Source organism: Polyodon spathula, chromosome 17 (assembly GCF_017654505.1).
Source record: "Polyodon spathula isolate WHYD16114869_AA chromosome 17, ASM1765450v1, whole genome shotgun sequence".
Lineage (NCBI taxonomy): Eukaryota > Metazoa > Chordata > Actinopteri > Acipenseriformes > Polyodontidae > Polyodon > Polyodon spathula.
This window is the reverse complement of record NC_054550.1, coordinates 9,146,736-9,169,517: the sequence shown is the minus strand read 5'-3', so window position 1 is coordinate 9,169,517 and position 22,782 is coordinate 9,146,736. Positions and strand designations below refer to the sequence as shown.

The 22,782-nt window shown below is 36.4% G+C and overlaps 1 protein-coding gene across 1 annotated transcript in view; it reads right to left on the bottom strand.

The window, feature by feature from the left end:
• Positions 1 to 7,364: 7,364 nt before the first annotated feature.
• The window catches only part of LOC121329479 (serine/threonine-protein kinase BRSK2-like), a 227,680-nt gene continuing 212,262 nt past the window's right edge, over positions 7,365 to 22,782 (bottom strand). The window contains 2 exon segments of the mRNA XM_041275040.1: positions 7,365 to 8,301; positions 8,303 to 8,412. Coding sequence (XP_041130974.1) covers positions 8,236 to 8,301; positions 8,303 to 8,412 — 176 coding nt within the window. The 3' untranslated portion in view covers positions 7,365 to 8,235.

Sequence of the window (22,782 nt, the reverse complement as noted above, 5' to 3'; positions counted from 1 at the left end):
TACTATACACCTTTGCTCAGAACCTGTTCTGTAGTAGAATAGTAGCTAACACAATAACGCCATCATTCTTATTGTTTTCCACTTACATTAGTTACAGAACTTTCAAATGTGCAGTTTTGAAAGAAACTCTCAAACAACCAACATTTTTATTTATGAAATTCACAAAACATGCTATTAAAACAAACACTTCTTTAGTTTTCTTTTATGAGATTACACTATTATCTTATTTTTTTGGAAGTAACGCACACCATCATAGTATTCTTGTCTTTGAATGGTATTTGAACATGGCATTTCCCTTTGAATGTAGTTGTTATATTTTTTTCACAGTGACAGTGGCAGTTAGTAGAAGGGGTGTTTACTGCAGCGCAAGTTTTGAAAAAGCTGAAAAACATCCAATACAGTGATTCTGGTGACTGTGACATTTCTGCCAGTGCTTATTTCTAGCAATGGTAGTAAGACAACTAATACAACATCTAACACACTGTGTCTGGGTTAATCTACACAGGGTGCTGAGATCACTGCCTTTAAGAGAATGACAGCAGAGCTGCAATCTGGAAAACTGCCGTCAACCTGGACACAAGCAAGGACTTTATACAATGACCCACATACTGTTAAACATTTTGAAATAGAGCATGAGGGGACTGAATAGACAGCCCTGGCAGACAGGAACACATACAGTCACGATACACAGCTTTGACTTGGCTGGATACTTTTCATGGAATGCCTCGCTGCACTATGAATGCCTGCTGAAATGCTCATGATCCTGGATTACAGCAGTCACTTACAATGTCGTGTGGACTACACAGGCTATATCTTGTGAGAGACTTTAATTAATCTTTGATGTACACTTGGACAGAAATTACTCCCTTTATGTTAATGCATAACTGAATGTGTGTCAGTGAATCATGATTCATTACTGTTAAACAATGACTACTATTTACTGACACACAGTTTTTTTTTCCTGTGATGTGTTATTAATGAATCTCCCTGTTTAACGCCACAGTGTTAAACACTGTGGTGGAAGTCATCATTTGTTGAAGAACATCATACAAGATGTAAAAGTGTTAAATGTGTAGTCAACCACTACAGGTAGATTTTAAAAGCACATTTTCTTACTCTGAGTCATCTTGCATACCACTTTCACTGCCTTCTTTTTTCATTGTAAAGTTGTACTTTTCATTTCTAATTACGCTGTTTTCTATTTGGAATTGCATTTTAATTTGTGATGTATTTGAAGTTACTAAAGAAGACAATAGGCTTGCCCATGTTGCGTTTTATATTTCCTTACAAAGAGAATGAGTGTTAAATTGCAGTGAAAGTCGTGCTGTGGTTCAAAACCCAGGTCTACAGTGTGATTCAGTGTACGGAGCCAGTGTTTGGATTATAAAGAAGGGGGTGTTTGTGGATCTGTCAGATGTACAATGTAGGCACCATTTTTGTGTGTTGTTGTATTATAGTACACAGTCCAGGGATGTTTTTAATGACGTGACCACTTCATTGCTGTGTGCATTGGTTGATTGATTAGGTTATGTTTTTGTGCTGATCATTTAGAGTTAGACAGTAGCACTACTGTGAATGTAGTATACTGAAGGAGCTTGATGGGCATCTGTCTGGCTGTCACATTTTCATAACCTTCTCCAACCTTTCCCAGCTTCCTAAAGATCTTCAGCATTGAATGTGGGTATAATCCAATAAACTGTAGATTTCATACATATTTACAGTATAACCTATAGATGAATATAGTCCGAGATTACGAGGACACTTTGTATGGGTGTGCACTGGTCTTCTGTCTGTCACTACCTGACTGATAGAGGAGTCACAATTACAATCTAGCATAACACATCCTTCTGTTGTAAGGCATGCATTGCATTCTTATAAAACCTTGAACGCAAGGGCATGAAACACATTGATACTTTATCAGGATACTTCCTCTGTTTTACAGAAATGGCCAAAAATACTTAATGAACACAAGCCCACAAAACACTCCAATAACATTATAACAATGTTATTGTCTGAAACAATATGGTTTGTTTCCCTGCAAGATGTTAAAGGCCCCAAGGGGAATAAAATCATAGCAACAGTTTTAAACTGATCAGAACAATAATGGTAATATTGTTTAACACCTACAGTGGCAATATTATTTTTTTTTTAAATATAGGCTAAATAGCTCATTATTTAAACCACTTTTCCACATTATACACAAATGTCATATATAACAATTCCATTGTTTTGTGTGTGTGTGTGTATGTGTATGTGTGTAATATATATATATATATATTATATATATATATATATATATATATATATATATATATATATATATATAAACAAGTAAAAATGTGTTGCATCAGCATCTGACCCTTTATAAATTTTAAGACAACATGAGCACTAGATGGCAGTGGAACTTAAGCTAAATCAAAAGGACTAAAAGCAGAACGTGGAATGCTGGAAATGTACCTACCAATTTACATATATTTATGTTATTAATGTGAATTGATGAAGGATAATGTTGGAAAAGGGGGTGTGCACAGTAAAAGGCTCCCCTCAACTTTGCAAAGGCAGGATTTCTCTGAAGAAAGTAAATTGATGCCATGTATATATAATAGAGGCTTGTTAGTGCTTCTCATTGTTTGGTCCTTGGGTTTTGAAGCAGAAGAAGTTACTGTATTTCTGCAAATATAATGATACATGCATGCAGTGAATGGCTGACTGAATACAATACAGTTTAATTAGCTTTATTCAAGCTACAAAACAGTTGCTTCAGTTTGCTTTGTGTTTTATTTTTAGATTGTTTCCTAATCCAGCCTGTGAGGAGCTGCTCAAAATCTTACAGCTCCTTGACTGTATTCAGTTGGAGTCAATGGCAGTTTGAGAAGTGGGGGAGTGGTCATATAGTTTAAACATAATGGCTTTCAAAAAGGCCAAGAGAGCAACACAGATGTGAGCGTTAAGAATAAAATGGTTTATTATTGCTGACTGCATCAGTCCCTTTGTACTTCTCTTTGCTAACACAATTATTGCAGTTTTGGTTTTTCACCAGATCACATGACTCTATCTTGTAGTGGTCTGAGGCAGTGCCCAATTGTGTATTTATTTTACCTCTACAATCTGGGGAAAAAAAAAAAAAAAAAAAAAAAAACTCTCTCTAATGCGAAATCTTAAAAAAAAAAAAAAAAAAAAAAAAAAAATTAAAGTCTTTATTGCCTAATGTGGACTTGCTTGCTACTAAGCAGCAAACCTCAAGTAAATCTAATCATTATTATCAGTCATAGTAGTATTACCGGTAAACACTGTGTCTATCCTGGTGGGTTATGCCATTATTCTACACAGGTGTGTTCGTTTAACTACAGGAACAGTCGACACAGTGTTTTCCTACGTGTCGGGAGAGTGCAGTCAAGGCCTCAAAAAAAACAAGCATCAGGTCTCTCTGTGGAGCTCAAAGAATGAGCACACATCCAATGTTAGCAGACAACCTAGTAACACTCAGTGGAAGGGGAATAATGTAAAGCATGAAGACTCTGAATCCCTGAGTAAATCCATATACAGGTGTAGCCCTGGCTGGATGCAACGCTATGCTCCTTAAACACACTGCTCCACAGGAGACTTAAACCACTTCTGAGGGCACCGGGTTACACTTTCATATACACTGTTACTGTGAAATAAGATAGTTACAGTGCAACTGGCAAACCATGGGTTTCCTTATATTGCAAAAGATATCCCAAGGTATCAGATGAAAGCGGAGCATGTTTTTACCTGTTCTGTAGTTAACATTGCAAAACATTTTTGGGGGCTATAAAAAAATAAATCTCAACCAGTTATTAAGGAAATGAGCAGAAACAAAGATTGAGTACACACGCCTATGAGTACATCATTTCATACACATTTCATATAATACAGTAGTATGGGGCAAAGAGGATTGTACAGGTACTGTACTGAGTATGGGGACACAGCCTTTTCAGTACTGGGGCAATAGTTGATGCTGTGGTCTCAATGGGTACTCACCTGGATAAAAAATAAAATAATAATGATGAACGAGTGTTTATTTGAAACTGATCTTTATCAAGACGCATTTTTTTTTCCAGACCCGCACTAATTCTGTACTTAAGAGCCCCTAATAAGCATGTGTTTCCAAGGGACTTTTAACCAAGTCCATATAGTGCAGAGGCAGAGACTTGTTTGGCAGTGGGAACCCTTCCCCACGGTAGAACAATTTGCAGCCTAGTTCATTTATTAGGCTGAAGGCCCTTATATAGTAAAAAGACGGTTGTATACAATAAAAATGTGTTGTAGATGCGCTGATGCATTTTGTTTTTTAAATAAATAAATAAAAGCTTTTTGTGGGTACTTATAATTGTTTATATAAACAGCAGGGCCTCTCTTCAATCAGAACAGTAATGAACACGATACCTGAGAGGTGCTGTCTGACTGTTTCACTTGCATCTTCAGCTTTAAATAGAGAATCGTCCATTCAGTTATGTTAGTATGGGCATTTATTTATTTATTTATTTATTTATTTATTTATTTTTAACATACTGAGGTTATCAGAATGGTTTATAAATTCTTTACATATATTTATTTATTAACCAGGAGAAGAGTTGAGGAAGTTATTTTGCTTAAATGTGGTTCAAATGCATTACATTGCTCTGACCTACTTTTCTGTGAGAAATGAAGTTCTGTCTTGGTCGCTAGCCCAAATCCTTTGTCTTTTTGCATGGGCGTTTTTTTTTTTTTTTTTAAATATATATATTTTACTTTTTAATTTCTGGAAGGCTGTGTCTTGGTAGCCACTTGCTGGTTGAGGTGAAACTGTGCAGGCCTGTAACGACCCTCAATAACCACAGGAGAGCAGAGCCCTTCTAAATCTCACCACTAAATCCCATTGACCTCTGATAATTGAGAACAGGTGCTCAGCAGACTGCAAATATAAAAGATGTAGAGTCAGAATTCTGTATTTACACCATGGGCATACATGCAAGCGGACAGCAACACACACAGTAACAGTGGATACATTGTTAGTTCAGCTCTTTTATTTCAGCATCAGCTTAAATAATGCAATCTTCAAAGTTGACAGTATTTTACAAGAAAAACCTTTGTTTCCAACCTTTTGGTACATTTCTGCAGAGGAATAAACAACAAGAATGGCATTCCAGTATTTGCTCAGTTTTGTACAGGCTAATATGCATTTGCATGCAGTATCAAAAAGACAATATCAGTGGTACAAACTGGAGGTATTGGAAGTGGAGGGGTTAATGATGAAATGGTTTCCAGGCATAATAGTCAATTGGTTTGGTATCTGGTGGATTCAGAATTCAGCTTGGAAACGACTTAAATGCTTTTACAGCTACAGCGCTGTCATGAGACGACATCCACGTCATCAGTTTTGAGAAAAGCTGTAAATCTATAATTAACGTTTAAGACATTTGTATGAAGGGTCATGCACGAAAAAATAGTACATTCACTTTAACATTGACCCACTACAGTGCTGTATATTTGATGATGGCCCTATAAATAATCACATATGAAATCAACGCAAGATCCTCAGTACATTTTCAGCTGAATGTTTAGCAAATGACTTCCTTATTTACTGTTATTTACTATTCTGTTTAGTCAGTGTACCAATTAGGAACTGTATATAGGAATCTCCCTTCTCTAATCTAATATCCATGTTCTCTTTATTCCCATTTCTTTTTATTCTCTGGAAAATCACCTACCTTTTCAACCATCCCCACCTTTACCACACCCCCCATTAACAGACTGTTCAACCCCAGCTCTCACAGGGAGGGGCTACCCCTTCATACGTTTACCACACCCCCCATTAACAGACTGTTCACCCCCAGCTTTCACACCTCTAACCTTTAATACTATTTTATGGTGTTTGATTTATAAATACCACCAAATCCAATGCTGAATTGGTACGGTGAAGGCGGCACTAAATATTTGCCTACTTGACCGAGTTTATTATAGTTTAATCTGCCAATAGTATTTACAATTCACCCTTCAGGGCATGTTTCCCTGAAACCCATCGTTATACAAGAAACAAAGAAGTGATCGTACTTACTGTCTCCCATCCACTGTGTGCTGGTACATCATCTTCTCGTTGCCAGGAGATGGAATAAAGAACCCCACACCTTGTAACTGAATGAATTTATTTGTTTTGCACTGAAGTTGCTCACAGTTATATTACAAGGGGATACATTGTATTTGTTCCTGTTAAATAACAATTAATTGTTTGATCCTGTTTTATTTTTCTCCAAAGTACAAAATAGGAAGGATAACAATAGGTATTGCTTTATTTCTTTTTGATTTAATTCTCTCCTTCCTTTCCTGTTCCACCTGGGTTTGTATCATATATATATATATATATATATATATATATATATATATATATATATATATATATATATTATATAAAATCCTAAAAAAACCTTTTTTTTTTTTAATCCAAGCTTTTCTCTTAGAGGTACAGTGTAAAGGAAGCATTTTAAAATTTGTGCACGAGAGAAAGAAAGATATAGGAAGAGATCAAATAAAAGAAAGGGGAGAGGAAGAGAAAGAAAGAAAAAGAAAGAGAGTAAGGAAAAGAAGACAAAGCACTATGGAACAATTACAGCAACATCATGCAAAGAAAAGCTCATGTCCAACATGCACAAGGTAATACAAGATAAGTTAGAGAACAGGAATCCCCCTTTATTCTGGAAGGTCAAAGTTGTCATTGTCCGAATGAATCTATTTACAAGAAAAGTATTTTTTTGTATTTTGTATTTTTTTTTTTAAACCTGTAGTACTGTACACGCACAATGATATGAAACTAACAAATATCAATAGAAGGTAATCAATTCCAGACACAGAGGCTAGTCTACGTTCTTAAAGTACTGGTAAATTATTATTTTAAACATATACTACAAGTTTTTTTTTTTTTTTTTTTCTTGAAGCCAGGAAAAAGAAACATCGCCATCGTTGTTCACATAGCTCTGATAAATTAACTTAAAAGTATTTTTTTTTTTAAATAAACCTGTGTTGACCCAACATAATATTTTATAACATACAATCTCTTCCAACACATTTTTTCATATAAATAATCAAGACTTGATAAATTAAGAAACACAAAAAGGAAGATATAAAAATATCCACAATTATATCTAAAAGTATACATCAGTATTTGTGGTAAATTCCCAGCCAAAAGATGCAACACAGCACAGTTGAAAGAGAGTATCTTGTTCAAAAGAAAAAAAAAAAAAAAAAAAAAAAAAAAAACATACATACATATATATATATATATATATATATATATATATATAATAGCACACCGCACACCGAAAAAGGTGAAATACAAATAAATAAATAAATAAATAATACAGGTGGGACACTATCTGGCAACACAATGTTTTAACCTTCCCCTACAACTAAATAAAATGTCACTACTAGAGACAGATCTGTACAGTAAGGTGGATCATTCAATGTGTAATTCGAAACCCCCTTCCTCTCAAAGTTCAGTTCTCTACAGCAATGGCATTTAAAGTCTGATAAAGTGTTTAAACCCAGAAGTTCATGAAGTCCTACATTTAAAAAATGAAACAACCCAATCCACCAGATGTCCAAGCTGGTGCTTTGTTACTGATTCCTCTGTCCGTTTTGTTTTTGTAAACCCCACAGTTCTCTGTGTCGTTGTGGACAAATGTTGTCTTAAGGCTCTTTGTTCCCAGTGGTCGTCCAAAGCTCTGATAGGTCAGTGTAAAGAGTAGGGGGGTGGTGGTGGGGCAGGGGGCAGTTGGGGTTTTCTTAGGGTGGGGTCAAAAGTCACTGGCTCCTTGGTTTGCTTACTTGCCTTGAAAAGGGCCTTCCGTCAACAAATATCCGCAGCACACAGCAGCTCGACCAGGGTTGGAACTTAATAACTTTTCTGGACAATTCCTGGCAGTGGAAACAAGTCAAGTCATCATAAAAGGAGAACAGAAGATACAAAAAAAAATAATAATGAAAAAATACTGGGGTAAAAATGCTGTTTGTGAAGGGGTGGGGTAAAAGGTGCGTGTGTCTGCGCGTGCTACTTCTACTTTTAAATCTTTGATTTAGTTATATACACATACAGTCATTCCGTCATACAAAAATTTAGACTATAGACATTTTTTATTGGTTTTGTAACGAAGTAGTCTTATTTACATCTACTAGTACAAGCGACTAGCTTTCAATAGATAATTAAATAGTTTTTATTGATTTGTTTTTGTTTGTTTGGTTTTATGGTGAATCCTGTGTCCCAATAGATGCCACCATCTTTGCCTTGTCTTTGCCTGTCGGGCACTTAAGAGTCGCCTCTAGAACCAAAGTCATTAACATCAGGTTCATGTCTCTTGCTGTTAGGGCCATGCTTGGTGGGTGTACCAGGCTGGTGGGCAACCTGCCCATTCTTCTCGTCTGAAAAAAGTTGTTTAATTACATCAAAGAAGTTACTCAATGGGCTGCCTAGGTACACAAACAAAAAAGAAAGAAAAAAGAGAGAAAGAGAGAGAGAGAGAACAAACAAACAAATGAACAATGGGGTTCACGAGAAGAGAAGTGGCACATGAGACCCATAGCCATGGAGTGAACCAGATGAGGACAGCGTTGGAGAAATGGGGGGGGATGGAGAGTTTGGGTTGTTTTTGGAATGAAAAGAAGGGGGAGGGTGACTTTGAAGAATCACCATAAACTTGTTTATTTAACTTTAAATCCTGGTGTCAGCAACACAACAGGAGAGCACTACTATTAAAAGCCAAATGGGGTCTTTATAAGCTTACCAATGTTGAGATCCATGTAAATTAGTTTTTCCAATTTCCTAGGGTTTTTTGGGCTGCTGAAGTTGGCAACATCAAAAGGGGTATATTAGTAGTTAGCTAATCAAATTAGTTATAAATTACCAAAAATCTTAAACTCAAAATGAACAATAAAAATGCCAATTATATCTTTTAAATGGGCAGACTGTGTAGTAGCCCAAAAATGTTGAAGCTAATCTAACTAGCCTTTTTAGGTTAACTGTCAAATCCTTTGAGTCCTTAAAAGGTTACAAAGACAATATAATGCATAGATGATCTTTAACTGGCTTAGGGGTACCAAATTGTTGGTGAAATTAAAAAGAAAGCTAAAAACACTCTTTTTCATGGTGATGCCTTTGACCCTTGGAAGCCAAATAGTGGAAGTAGTGCTATAATTTGGAGTGGCTTTGGAGTCTCTTTTTCTACTTGAATGGAATTAGTAGACAGAAAAAATGGAAGAGAGCACTGAAAAATGCTGGTAGGGTGAACCCTAAGAGCCTTTCAGTTAATCAGCAGTTTTTTTTTTGCCTAAGCATTACTTTGTCCACTAGACCCACCTTCAGGAAAAAGAATTGGAAAAGAAATGGCAGGGATCATGAGAAATATAGTTCTGCCTCCTTTAACCCCTCGACTGCTGTTGCTACACAAACGACACAGGTCAAGCATGTAACCTAGCTTTTGCAGTGACCTTGTGGCCTGGAATAGATACATTTGTATTAAAGGCAATCTAGTGGTCCTGTATTAAATATCTGTTTGTTCAATCTGGAGCTGCAGTACTGATGCAATATCAGTCATTCTCTACTACAGAGGTACCAAAAGAGTGACAAAATGTCTGTCAAAAATAACATGCCAACAGTTAAAGGAAATAACAACATTTTGGATTACAATATACCATGGACAGTAAGAAAACAAATGCATATAATAGTCAGAATTCTTTCATTTTTAATATGCCTTCTAGTTATGAATGCATTGCACACCATAAAAAAACACACACATTTGACAAAATGAACTGCTGCTTTTTTGCAATTTAAAAGCTTCTCAGTGTGTTTGTTGTAATTTATCTTCTCTCTTTTGATTTAAAGACTGTTTCATTCACCAAAGAAACAGACTATGTCTGAATGTTACATTGGACAGACTTGTTTTTATACTCCTAACTAAAGCAGAGAATGAAGTACACATATTTTACAAGGTCAAATCATCTGTCAATAAAGACCACTTTGCATTTAAACATTCACTTGATGTTCTTGTGAAATATATTTTACACTGGTCCAGCAGTCGAGTGGATAATTAAACAACTTTATTTAACATTGGAAAACCACTAGAATTGTTTTTTCCCCCTTTCTTAACGTCAGTTTAACTGACTGATGCAGTACTCAATTTTCTGGGGGGCACAGTCTGGTCTCGAGAGTCTGGTGTGATCTTTTCTACAGCTGAGTAACTGAAGGTTGTCCTTGGTACTCTCCTTCCTTCCAGTGGATGATGTTGGAAAATCTTGATTTTATTTATTTATTAATCATCTTGTATGGATTTTAATAGAAAGTCATGCCACACACATTTCAGCATGGAATCTAATTTGGACTCCCTTGCATCTTTCAAGCTTTCTTGCATACATCAGCACTGGTAACAGCTTGCAACAGACACTTGCACAGCTACACATTGCATGTATCTACTGGGGAAACAAATATAGTATAGCACAAATGGTAGGCAATCTCTGAATTGATGCAGCCAACATTTTCTAACACAATTACATTGTTGTAGTGCAAGCATAGGTATAATAGAGATGTATTAACACCCACGACCCACAGGGAAATTATAACTAAACCTTCCCTTTCTTTATTATTTACTAACAGCCTTAGGACAGACTCCCCTCTGAGAAAATGTGACTTTGGGAACATCATGCCTCAAATCAAAACTCTGCAGTGCACCAGCATATCCTTCTACGTATCTCTCACAGATGGATTGCTAAGGTCAGCTTTAGCAGGTATTGCCAATGACTTCTGCTAAGCTTTGGCAAAAAAGTAAGATTTTGATTAATCAGACATACTTGTCTAAACAAACCCAGGTATGACTAGTTAGTTCTGGATTTAGCAGGGTGCCTCATTTCAAACACAGTTAATCTGTGGTAGTGACATTGTCGTTAATAACTGCTGAGGAAACATTTCAAAGCCACATTTGCGGTCTTGCTCCCCACAAAGACTGTATATACAGTATGTATGGGATAACAGATGGCAGGGCGTGCATTGTGTTGCACAGCTGTAGTTGTTCAACCAACAAAGCCATATGACAATGCAACACAACGCACAAGTCCTGGAGTGTTAGCCTGCTTATAAAACAGATACAATTAAAAATAAATAATTTCTTAAATTTTCTAAAACAAATCCTTCCACTGTGGTAAAAAAAAATAGTCCTTCAAACAAGGTTATACTTTGTTGTAAACATTAAACTGGATGTTTTCAACATTTCCATTTATTGTAATTAATTAAAATGAATGAAGCCTCCGTGCTGGTCTCAATCGCTCCATAACAGAGCTGACATGACCGGCAATGTTAGCCTTGTTAGTGACCAAGCAATTAAAAATACCAATCATGTATTTTTGTTGATAATGAAAAGATACAGAAAAAGAGCAAAGACAAAGTTCACTATCCACACCTTAGTACCGCTAACCTGCTTAGTCACTAACAGACTGTCATTACAGTTTGTGTCAGCACTGTTTACTGAGGCTAACGTAACAAAGCAAGAAAATGAGCATTCTTGACCAGCGGAATTACCCACTGAAGCATGGAATTCTCCTAACAGACCGTTTAAAGTTTAACAGCTAAAATTTTCCAAGACAAGCTGTTTTTAAGTCGATTACCATTTCTTTATGTTTCATCCAATCAATAAAAACCCCAGCTGCCCGAGCATTTCCGTTTTCTTCGATTTCATTAAGTTGTTGATCGTTAGATCTTTGTGTCTTCTTTTTTTTTAACTGAGGTTTTGCTTCTAGCCAGCCTTCTAACTGTCATGCCTCCGAAAAGATCAAATGTGACAAAAGGAATGTCACTCATTTTTAAAAACCTTAAAAGTCCTCTCACAACAATGTGTACATTTATTGCAAGTTTAATATGTCGTGTATTGATAATTTATTAAACGAACTGTGCCTCAAAAATAAGTTCCACTGTGCATTATGCTTTATAACTGCACAGTAAAAAAAATCCTCAACAGCCACCAGCTCGCACCATCTGAACATTCGGTTCAATAAAAGGCTTTATCCACTACTAGCAATGACATAGACAGCCGATATGGCACATCAAGGTATGCAAAGTTAGTTGTGTTTACAATGTATACAGTTATGTTAATAATTTTAAAGAAAACAGTAAAATGTGTGTGTGAGAATATCTAGAATACCAAACAAATTGAGCATAATCAAGAAGAAACACTATCAAAAGTAAATATTTTTAAACTTTTCTATTCATTCAAAAAAACACTGGTAGGAAATAACAACAACAACAATAATAATAATAATAATAATAATAATAAAATAATAAGCTGCCTCATGTTCTAGTATACAGTATAGTCCCAGCTCAGCCACTGACTCACTGTGTGTGACCCTGCGCAAGTCACTTAGCCTCCTTGTGCTCTGTCCTTTGGAGGACACGTAAAACCGAGTTCCTTTAGTAAGTGACTTGGCAGCAGCAGTTGTGCTGCATAGTTCACGCCCAAGTCTCTATAAGTCACTTTGGATAAAAGCGTCTGCTAAATGATTATTTAATATTTATTTAATATATTTGGACAGATCTGTATTTTCAATAGTGATGATTCACTCCAGACCATTGGAGCGACTTTTCAGTGACCTTGGTCAAATCAATCCAGGTAAACGTGACTTGGAAACCCTGCTAGTTGCAGCATGTTGTCAATGACGATAAATGTTTTTTTTTTTTTAGAAAGACACAGTGATAACCTGCTATCTTTTTTTTTTTTTTTTAAAAGCCAGGGAAGACTTGAAAGGCATTGAATGTGAAATGAGTGCTATCTCGAATCAGCTTCTCATTATGTATCTAAAAGGACCAACAGCAAGACAATAAAAAGAACACAGAACCCCAGCCTTCCGGCTGTGATAAAAGATTACATACAAAACACTCAAAAAAGCATCAAAACCCTCGGCTGGGGTTGGAATTTAACAACTTATCAATTAACAATTCCTGGCAGAAGCAAAAAAAGAGAAAAGAAGAAATAATGAAAAAATACTAGGGTAAAAATGCTGTTTTTCAAAGGCATGAGTTCATTATAGATTATGCTGGGAACGTTTGCCAGGATCCTTGTTTCAAACCAGTTGATGACAAATTCAAACTACATAGAGACCTGTGCCACTCCGAGACACTAATGAGACGATGATAACATAAAAGCATTAGTACAGTATTTCTTACCTCTTAATATTTTGAATCACACAATCATTCTAAAACCAGCCTCATACAATGACCACATTTTAAAAGTAAATAATTCCCTGAACTGTACTGTACCTAAAAACTTAAACGACAAATGACTACCTGCATAAATCCTAGATCCCTCCTTCAGATGGTTACAACAATAATGCATAGTCTCTTATGTTGTATCAGTTTCTGGTAGGTCATGGGTTAAGAGTTTTAGACAAGCTTTAATGTTCCTTATTTTCAAGACGCTCCTCTCCCTTATAAAGACAAGGAGATGAACACATTGCAACCTGCCCCTGCAAGCCTCCTCAAAGGAAACATATATTATGCTGTATGAATTAATCATTGAAATCTTGTAAAACCAGTCAGTCAGCATCAAGGTCCATGCCTGGGTGATTTTCACGCATCAAGAGCAAACAAAGCGCAGGCAGTCAGATTTAGAAGACATGCAGAAACTAAATTACAGGTTTCCTGATATATTCCTTACTTAACTTTTCAGTTTGGTGCTTTGTGTCCAGTTATACAGTATTTATAAGCTTTTTACTATTCTTAATAGTTTGTTATTTACTGTGTGTTTGCACATTGTAGACATCACACTTTAGCAACCAGCATCAGGAATTACCAGAACACGACAGGTGACAAGTAGCCTACAATGGAGCCCAGGCAAAGAACTGTCTACATGCGCAGGATTGTAAACAGTGCTTTGTGACAACAGTATCGTGCATACTGATATAACCTTACTGTCAGAAATTCTGGAGGGGCTTCCACAGATATTTTTGTTTCCGTGGATTTTAGTCAAAGAAAGCTAATACATTGAAGTACAATAAAAAAAGTGTTTAAAATGTACTTAAGTTAATCATTTCCGACACCACTGTTACTTTTACATAACTTACTTCTATGCAGATAAGGGCACAACATTTGAGAGATTCCTCTATGTTTAATTATGCCTGTTCCATTTGAACCAAAAACAAGTCAATTAGAGCACACTGCTGCCCAACTACAAGACAGTTAATTAAGTTTTAAAATCCTAGGAATTTTACCAGCACTGTCTGCCCAGTCACCCAGGCCAGTCTGATGACTTCAGACCTATTAAAATGCAGGAGCGATACCCTGAAATCCAACTAGCAGAATGGATTTCCATGAACAGTAAATCACAAATTGATGCACAGATGTTTTCCAAGAAAATACATGCGCCTGTCTCTGTTAATTCTTGTAACATCAAATAAGCAGGCGTGCACTTATGCATGGCGAAACCGGAGACTTCGTCAACATGCTTCGGCTCTCAAACACTGCATAACGATCAGCTTCTCTCGTAAAACCAGGCAACTGTTATTTATAGCCGTACGTGTGCAAGTTTCCTGTTCTTGCGCCTTGCAAGAATTTGTCTGTGAAACTAGGTGACAGAACTCCAAGGATTTGCCAATCGCCAATCATGTGATTAGAATGGCAAAGAACCTCAACAAGAAAGATGCTGTCACTGCCCCGAAATATAGACAACATATCTGACAGAATGTCCAGATTTGTACTAATTTAATATTTGACCATCCGTATGCAAACAGAAATCTCCCGCACAAATGAACAATCTGCTTTAGAAAAACATTTTATTGTTTAGCTGGAATGACTTTCTTAACCCTTTCAGACTCTTAAGAGGCTGCCTGCCTTCCAGCTAGATAATGTTTCTTCTTTAAGGGTTTTTAAAGCCTGTTTGCAATCAAGGTATATTTAACAGGTTCCTGTTGAAACCCAACAGAGCATGTACGCCTTACATCTAAACTTGGAAAATAAACTAAATTGCACCCTGACTGACATGTCTTTGCTGCTGTTAAAAAAACCTGTTGGAGTGTAAATATTAAATAAATAAATAAATAAATAAATAAAATAAATAAATAAAAACAGGAAAAAGGAATATCATTTTCTCCCTACCTACCTACGTACCACCAGAATTCAACTCCAGCCCTTTACTTAAATTGTTGGATGGATGCATGCATGAAGGAAAATAGAAACATTTGCCCCATTCCAGTCAGTTTCTGTGATATTTTAAGAAGTGATGTTTCATTATTATTCCTTTAAGTGCCTGTTTTCATCTCCTGCTGGCTTACCAAATGGATAAGAGGGAGGCTTATCTTGGTAACAGATGCCCTGGTTTGAATGGTTCTTGCCACAGTGGCCTAATGAAAGCAGGTATGTTTAGTACACCCCTGACACCAGGCAAAGCAGACACTACAGCACAATTAGAAAATTGTTTTGTGTACATACTTGCCTTCCTGAACTCTCACAAGCTTTAACTGGTGACAGATTCTTCAAAGTAAAAACTCTAGTGTTGTGTTTCAATGCGCTTAAAATTCATACCACCATATGCTTGACATTCTGACATTTTCACTGCACAGACTAATGCTCCATTACGTCACACAAGTCACAGGCTGACTGCGACAGAAACAACATTCGTTCTGTCGCACTAACAGAAAGGGTTAAGAGAAAAGATTAAGCTGAAGTAACGGCAATACAGTGCGTTGCTGTTCGTTAACGTAATGAAGTATTTGGCATAGTCTCCAGGATTAACTGGGCATTAAAAGCTTTTAGACTAATGAAACCTGTTGCCAAACTGGACGTACTGAATAGGGGTTTCAATCTCACAACAGCACAGTGCAGTATACACCCTACTCATTTAGGCTCTAGTTAATTCCAGGTGTGCAATACATTTCGAAGGAGTCTGCTAATTAGTGTTCTGCCTATTGATATGCTTTCTTTGTGTCCAAACCACCTTTGACAAGCAGGTTATTGATTCATCCACTGAAAAAGGGTCTGTGGCTTCAGGATTATCTGATACCGGGCAATACAATTGAAATAGTTCAGCTTCTTCATCTACAATATTAATCAATGGAAACCCTAGGCAAACTGGGATGATATACTATTCAGATATTTTTGGAGCTTTTTTTACAGGGTCGATAATGTGCCTTTAACATACAGGCAAAAACTAAACTCTTTTTTTTTAACTTGAATGTTATAATATATCAAATAGCAGTTTCTATGCGTTGCTGCATTTGGATATGTTCTTCTTATACATACGTCACTACGTAATCTGCAAACATGTCTTAAACAATACAGAATATGATAAATCAAACACTCTGCATGATCTGCAGCTGTGCAAAGGAAATTACCTCAAGGGACACAACACTGGACCCAATCTGCAAAGTAACCTCAAGAAAAGAGACCAGTTACTGATGCATTACAACCAGGTAGCTGTATAAAGACAAGAGAGCCCGATGAAGCAGATTCAGGCTTTTTAGATTGCACTACCTTAGCTTGGTTATTTACACTTGACCCTGCAGCTTTTATATTATACAGAATTAGGCTCATATTGGACTAATTTAGCTCAGAAAAGCCTGAAATGTCATTCGTGCTTTGAAATGGGTTAACCTGTGTTATGCATGGAGCGCAACAATACTATTTCCAACTCTTTACTATGCAGAACAGTGAATATCGAGGGACTAAGGAGGTGTATCAGTGTGTGCTCTTTCGACAACTTAACTCTGACAAGAAAGCCTTAGAACAACACTACCAACAGAATATCCCATTATGCACAAACGAAACTCACCCACCTGTCAGAACAAGCCATGGTAGTAAACGATGAGTTTATAGAGCAGGATAATTAGGCCAAGCACTGCGAAACATACGCATACTGGGCATGCTCAGAATCAGATGCAAATAACCCCAGGGATGAGTTTGGAGTGAAGGGGGTGGGATTTAGATCTAAAGGGACCAGAGCCTCTGAACAACCAACGCAGTAAATAATAGAGGAGAGTGCTTAACCGTGGGAGTTGCATCTTTATAAATAAATAATTTTGCAACGACAGCTTAATTTCATGACAACTCTGATGTTGACAAATTACTGTACGGTTTGCCTGGTTTCCAAGGGAAGGGGGGGGGGGGGGGGGAATCAGATTTTGCAATTAGTTTAGGGTAGCCGAGTGTTTGGGAGCTTTGAAAAATAATTATTGAAAAATTATAATAAAAAAGATCAAAACAGACATTTGACCATATAGAGAATGGTACTACCCTGAAACAACATTTATTTTCTATGCCTTCCTTTGCAAGGCAGCCTTCTAGCTACAGATCCAAAATGGATCTTTAACCATCAATGAACAAGCACTGTAATGTTTATGAAACAGAAAGCGTAGTGTCCATAATGCTTTTTATGTAAAACAGTTACTCGTCCTAGATTATACATTTTAGGCCAGCCCTTGGGACACATAAAGGTCCGTAATCCTTATAAACCTTCGAGAAACCTCATCACAAAACAATAATACTGACCTTATCGTTGGAAATTGCTAAGGATTATGAACCAGTCCGATATAATTACTTCCCAAACCATACTGTAATCCTGGGTAATTCCTACTGTGTTAGGTGACAAGTCAAGACTGCAGGCCCTGGAAATGCATCACATGACCATGGTAAGTTGCCATACATCAAAACAGTCCTTTTTCTCTTTTCTAATAAGCGCCAGTGATGATTGCGGTCTTAAATTTTTGCTCCATTTAGTGTGTATGAAAATCTGAAAATTCATATTATTACTACTTAACTGAAACTATGATCTGCTGTAATTGAGACTTTTGTCTGCTCAGCTATTGTAATGCAAAATCACGTACCGCTCACCAATCCCTCGCCCTCCCTCCAGATTCAGCATGCTTTACCAGCGCTTCTAAATTGTAGGGATCACCAGAATGAAGCAAGGAGGAATTTCCACTCAATCAACTTAATCCTGGTTTAGAGGGTGCTGTTAGCTCAGGTCTAGCAGGCTTCTTTGCTATACAGAAAAAAAACTGCAATTCTTGTTTTTATAAATATCTGTATATTCCAAATTATGTAAGAGTGTACAAAAACAAAGAACGAGATGGTCTTCAACACAAAAAACAATATGGAAACCAGTGATAATGTCACTAAAGCTAATGAAATTTACGAACAGAGTTCTGTGACATGCACTTCATACATTTTTAATTCATGTTCTTTGAGCTCCAAGTGATACAATCCATTTATACTGCACAGTACATGCTTGGCAGTGTGACCTGTGCCCATAACACACAGCAGTGACTGTGAACTGCTTTCTAATGTGTTGAACACTTACCAGCTCAAAACAGCTCAAGCAAAAACTCCCGCCTCTTACAATGTTGTATTTCCAAAAACAACACTCTCTATCACAGTGAACAGCAGGGTCCCACCAATATTTATATGTGTAAAGGTATACAATTAGTAACGGACTGTCAGATTTCACATGTACTTCTTTTATTGCTCTGAGCACAATCTTAAACTCAGGGGAGATGTTTAAGGAGGACAGAGATGTTTTGGACTCCTGTAGTGGATTGTTTGTGCACTTGGTCTTGCAACGTACCCATACAACTTTCAATAATCAAGAAAATCACACACAAGACTAATTTAATTTGAAGTTTTAATGAATCAGAGCAGTAATGGTGTTCCTTCTGTTTATTAAATGCTTAATAATGGATGGCGTGCTTGCAAGCCACTTTGGATCCCTGCTAATAGGCAATCTGGGTGTTTCTAGTGCCTTTACAGATTTAACAGCATTAATACTTCAACACAGTAATACAAGTATGGTTATCACATACCCAGCCCTTAGGCTAGACATGCAAACTGGTAAAGTGCCCACCGCTAAATCCTAAAACATCCAATATATCACTCTCCAAAGCTAAAATGTAAATCCTATATCTTATAGCAATGCATCAATATAAATGCAATATAAATTCAAAATTGTTCTTACCTTCCACTATATGGAAGTGTAGTTGTAGAATACAACATAAAAACAAGAACTGACTTAAAAAGAGGAGACTTCTAAATGCGACCAAACAGCAATCCGCTTTTTCAGAGATCTTCAGAGCATATACCATGCAACTTGTAGTTCACAAGTCAAGTGACACTTGACTCTATTTGATTATATTAACCTGGTTCTAAAATATATGTCCCTTAGCAGCATATTATGTTACCTTTTCAGCGTGTTGTCAATGGGCCAGTTTAACTTCATATACAAATGTGTGTTAACAAAATATTGGACAAAGACTGTAGGGGTTTATCATAAGCCTTTGAATAAAACCACTAAGCATACAGTGGCCAGTCCAGTTATTTTCATTTAAATTCAGGCTATAATGAACATGTTAAACATAATAGTCTCATATTAACTGTACCATGCTTGGACTAAGCCTGACCTTTCTCTGTTTCTAACACATCCCCTGTGCAAGCAGTTTTCAGACACTCTGTTTACCTGCAAGGCAATTTTTTTTAAATTAATATGAAACTCTACTGCAAGTGCATTTCCAAATTCACAGCTTGAAGTCGTTTTTGGCTGGATTCAAGAGACATCTAGGACTTTTCAGATAATAAAAAATCTTACATCTTAATTTTTATAACTAAGCTCTCATTATTTTATTAATATAATGAGGTACATACTCTCCTCTTTCTTAAAAGTACATTCCTTCGGTTATCATTCAAGGATGGCAAATCTTGCTTTTAAGAGCCAACACCAACTAAGACTAAGCCTTATCTTTTGAAAGGCTAATGCCCTTCCAGAATTATACTGTGTGTCCTGAGATGGACTTTTACTTCTTTCACTTTTAAACTCTACAGTTTCCCTGTAAATAAATACCTCTGTTTATTACTGCAGTAAAACTTAAATAAATGCAACATTTTTTGCTTTTTTAGTTTTAAATGTCTCTGTCCAAAACTTGCTTTTGCTTTTGCAATACAAACACCTCTGTATTTTTGGCTCACAAACATCATCCCAATTAAAGTCACTACCTTTCTGATAAGAACTTAAACTGCAGACAACTTTTCCAACTTAAATGACATGCCCGTTTCGGCTGCCAAGTTCTCATTAATTTCTATAATATAACAAAGTGAACAGACATTCCCATATACTCCCTTATAATGGTACCAAAAGGTATTTCTGTAGTTAATTTTGCTCATTATAGAAAGGCCTTGGGTTCAAAACTGCTGATTACAAGCAAGTCTTGCTTCGGCTCTTAAAAAGCACTATCCATGCCCAGCACCGCTCTTCTATAAGCAGGTAAAGAGGTGGTCACAAAATGAGTTATTTTCCTTCAGTAGGTCCACTATATACTAAAGTTATTAAATACAGTTTACACTTTATTGTCTTGCTTTTTTAAAACATAATACTTTAATAATTGTACTATTTCAATCTTTTTAGACTATCTGATTTTAACTCAAGAACTGCTTGTACATCAAGTCTTACTACTTAGTTCAAATAAGATACATGACTGTAAATTGTTAATATTCAATTGTTAATATTGAAATATAGCTGCATTATTAAGACTTCTGTTGTTTACTACTATTTATATTACACTAAATTAGGCCAAAACATTTAGTTCAAATATTCTGTTTCTTACTAAATACTTTTTAAAACCTCTGAGCTTAGTTGCAATAAAATCAAATACGTATACCACCGTTTTTTTTCCCCCCAGGCACCTGTCAAGGTTACAGGCTTCCGCATGCGATAATGCTTAGTAATTTAAAGATAGGGGAAGACCCTATTTTTTAAGTCTGATTAGCTTTACCAAAGGCATACAGACATGTTTTTTCTAACATTAACATTTGTTCAGTTTTCTTAATTTAAATTATTATTCTGCTCATAATGCTACAATAATATTTCTGCTGGTTTTATAGTCTTTTAAAATACATTACAGTCATTACAATATTTGTTGCAGTTTCACAAATGTTCAATTTGTATCCCAAAGATCAGCCTGCTTTCAGTAGCTGTGACAGTCTTGGGTTAGTTTCTGCTCTCTGTGAGTGTCAAAACCACCACAGGTGTGTGTGTGTGTGTGTGTGTGTGTGTGTGCGTGTGTGACAGTCTTTAAAAGCCTAATACCTGCAAAAACTTTAATCTTGTTAGCTGGGCTCGCATCTCTACATTCTCATTCCCATCATCAGTGGGAAGACTTCAAATAAATTAAGCTGTTTGTACCAAAGAGCCATCCATCCCTGCTGCATACACCTTTCACTCAAAAAAGGTGCTTGCACACACATATATACACACAAATACAAACTTGTATACAGTAGTATCTCTCTGCTGCTATTAATAAGGAGGGCAGTTTCAAAAAACGTGCACGTATATATATATATATATATATATATATATATATATATATTAATATATATATATATCTAAATCATTGCATATTTAAATGCAGACACATACAGTACACTAAACACCCCAATTTATAGATGTCATGATAGATAGATTGATGGTTTAACTTAATTCTGTTAGATGCAAACGTACAATATTATATTAATATAGGTGATCATTAGACAGATGGATAAGCAGTCAGATTGTTCAGCCTTAGTGTATCATTTCCTGGACTTGTACAGCTACTCTCTGCCCTATAGGTGCAAGCAGAGAGAGCACAGCAATTCATTTAGCCTTGCGAGTCCCTTGGAAGAGGGTTGCTTTCAGCTGCCAAGAACCAGCAAGTTGATTTAACAAGCCTGTATTCCTGCCACTGTGGGTCCAGGATGAGCACAGTCCAACAGAGATCTCAAAGGGGCCTCACTTCAGAGCCTAGTGATCCAGAACACTGTCTCTCTGCAGTTCACTCATTACTCTCAAGTGTTCATTCTGAAGAGCTAGTTTCTTGCTAAGCGTTTTACAGTGGACCTATTCCTTTTTGTTGCTGAAAAATGTATTGGCTGTTTATAGAATGGGTTTGGAGTTTATACTTTTGTTTGAACCTTTTCTTTTCCTTGTGATTTTGTTACAAGTTATATTGTAGAAATCCTTCTCCAGGCACAGTAGCTGACGATATGCGGGCTAATGCACAAAAGTTACTTAGAAACAGGTTCAAGTTAATCTAGGCTAAAAGTGCACATTCTCTGCTAATTCTCTGAGCTGTCTTTATCGTTACAGATTTATATTTTAAAATAACAATGATGGCTATGTACAGTTGGAGTACAGTAGCAAAAGGCAGGGCTGATTTTATTAAGGATTTACTGTGGCTTTGGACACCCTGGTTTCTAAATAAGAGTTCATTCCCTTTTCAGTAACCTCCATGCATGCATGTGCAATTTAGCAGAACATGTGTGGTTCTGTTGCCTGACCTACAGGACCCTGAACAATGTGTTGCTATGATGAGGTATACCTGAAGAAATCTCTGCAAAATCTGTAAGTTCCCCAAGATATTGCTATATCCACACAAGCATCCACAAAGCTCAAAAATGACAATACTGCAACATGAGTTGATTATAAACAAGCAAATAAAGAAAGTTCTGTATCACAGGAGTGGACATGCCAGGCAGTGCTGAGTTGAAATATAACAAACACCAATACACAATATATAAATAACCCACATTGCAGACCAGCAGCTTTCCTCTGGAAATATGTGTGGCTAGACCATTAGAATCCCAATATGAGACTTTAGTGCAATAAGGTGATTATGAATAGCTCTATAATTTGTCTTAGTTTTTTTGGGGAGAGAGGTGATTTTTTTTTTTAAAACTATTTTACCACTTTCCTAACTAGATATTTCCAGAAGTCCTGTCCACTATTGCGTTCACAGCACTTG